Source organism: Megascapheus bottae, chromosome 1, assembly GCF_031878675.1.
Source record: "Megascapheus bottae isolate mThoBot1 chromosome 1, mThoBot2.hap1, whole genome shotgun sequence".
Taxonomy (NCBI): domain Eukaryota; kingdom Metazoa; phylum Chordata; class Mammalia; order Rodentia; family Geomyidae; genus Megascapheus; species Megascapheus bottae.
Window position 1 is genome coordinate 31,334,612 of NC_143509.1, and position 1,869 is coordinate 31,336,480.

The following is a 1,869-nucleotide window of genomic DNA, read 5'->3' on the forward strand; positions in this document are numbered from 1 at the left end:
TGTTCGATTCTCTGGTGCCATTGGCTCCTACCTGCAATCCTAGGTATTTGGGGAAGCTGAAATCTGAGGAGCAAGGTTCAAAGCCAGCCTGGGTAGGAAAGTCTGTGAGATACATATCTTCAAGGAACTCCCCGCCCCCCTCCCCCCAAAATGTCTAGGATTGTCACCAGCTTTGAGTAAAAAAGCTCAGTGACAGTGCTCAGGTCCTGAGTCCAAGCCCCAGGACTGGTGTGCAGGCGCGCGCGCGCGCGCGCACACACACACACACACACACACACACACTTTCTTTAGAGCTTCTGCCTTTCAAATTTCAAAGAAGCAACTCCAGACTTGACTCCAAGACCCCCGCAACTTCCATTCCACTGCTTGAAAATTTCCCACCTCCTGCCCGCACCACCACAATCAGGAAGATGCCGTGATTTTTCGATGGACGAGTTTCCTCAGGGACTCTTTCAGATCTCTGTTTCTCAGGCTGTAGATAAAGGGGTTCAGCATGGGGGTGACAGCCGTGTACATCACGGCGGAAGCTTTCTCCTTCACTGCTGTGCCCACGGACGAGGGGCACAGATATACCCCGATGGTGGTCCCGTAAAAGAGGGCAACCACCGAGAGATGGGAGCTGCACGTGGAGAAGGCCTTGATCCTGCCACCGGCTGACGGGACTTTCATGACGGCCCCGATGATTCTCCCATAGGAAGCCAGGATGCAGACAAACGGCGTGGCAATCACCAAGCCAGCCACCAAGAGCACGAAGATCCTGTTCACGGTGGTGCTGGTGCAGGAAAGGCGTAGGAGAGGGGTGAGGGCAACTCATTATGGCCACAGAAAACCAGCCGGGCCATCAGAAGGATATGGATGAGGGACACGAAGCAGGAAAACAGCCACGGGCCACCTACCAGCAAGCCACAGAGGCGTGGACTCATGATGGTGGTATAGTGCAGAGGGTGGCAAACAGCCACGAAACGGTCGTATGCCATCACGGCGATTAACACGCTGTCCATGATGCCAAAGAAATGGAAGAAGTACATCTGAGCGAGGCAGCAGGGGTAGGAGATGGCTCTGGTCTTGGTCTGGATGTTCACCAGCATCTGGGGAATGGTGTTGGTGGCCAGGCACAGATCCACCAAGGAGAGGTTGGCCAGGAGCCAGTACATGGGTGTGTGAAGGCGGGGGTCCCAGGAGATGGCCAGGACAATTAAGAAATTACCCACCACTGTGACCACATACATGCAGAGGAACAGCCAGAAGAGGAGAGGGTTGTGTTCTGGCTTTTCGGAAAGTCCCAGGAGGAGGAATTCGGAGGCACTGGTTTGGTTCTGGGGTGCCATGGGTACGATTCTCCTGGAAGCATTAACATGAGATATTATCTAAAGCACCATGGAGGTAAGTTTAGAAATGTCTCATTTGTCTTTTCTCTTCTTTTTGTCAATCCTGGGGCTTGAACTCAGGGCCTGGGCCCTAGCCTTGAGCTTTCTCAAACCTAGGAATCAAACCTAGGACTTTGTGCATGCTAGGCAAGCACTCTGCTACTAGGCCCTGCTCCTGCCCCCAATTTACACTTCTTGTGTGCACTATAACCCCTTGACATTTTTTTCCCCATCAGTTGTGGGTCTTGAACTCAGGGCCTGGGCGCTGTCCCTGAACTCTATTTGCTCAAGGCTAGTGCTCTACCACTTTGAGGCACAGCACTACTTCTGGCTTTCTGGTGGTTCATTGGAGATAAGCATCCTATGGACTTTCCTGCCCAGGCTGGCTTTGAACTGTGATCCTCAGATCTCAACCTCCAGAGTAGCTGGGATGACAGGTGTGAGTCACCAATTCCCAGCTGACCATTTATAGGTTGCCTCATTTTCTTTCGTACAAAGATTG

The 1,869-nt window shown here is 52.6% G+C and overlaps 1 protein-coding gene across 1 annotated transcript; it reads right to left on the reverse strand.

The window, feature by feature from the left end:
• Positions 1 to 402: 402 nt before the first annotated feature.
• Or1m1 (olfactory receptor family 1 subfamily M member 1) lies at positions 403 to 1,338 on the reverse strand. The gene is given in 2 exon segments (XM_090341825.1): positions 403 to 803; positions 806 to 1,338. Coding segments are annotated over 2 exon segments (924 nt in total). The 5' UTR covers positions 1,329 to 1,338.
• Positions 1,339 to 1,869: the final 531 nt, after the last annotated feature.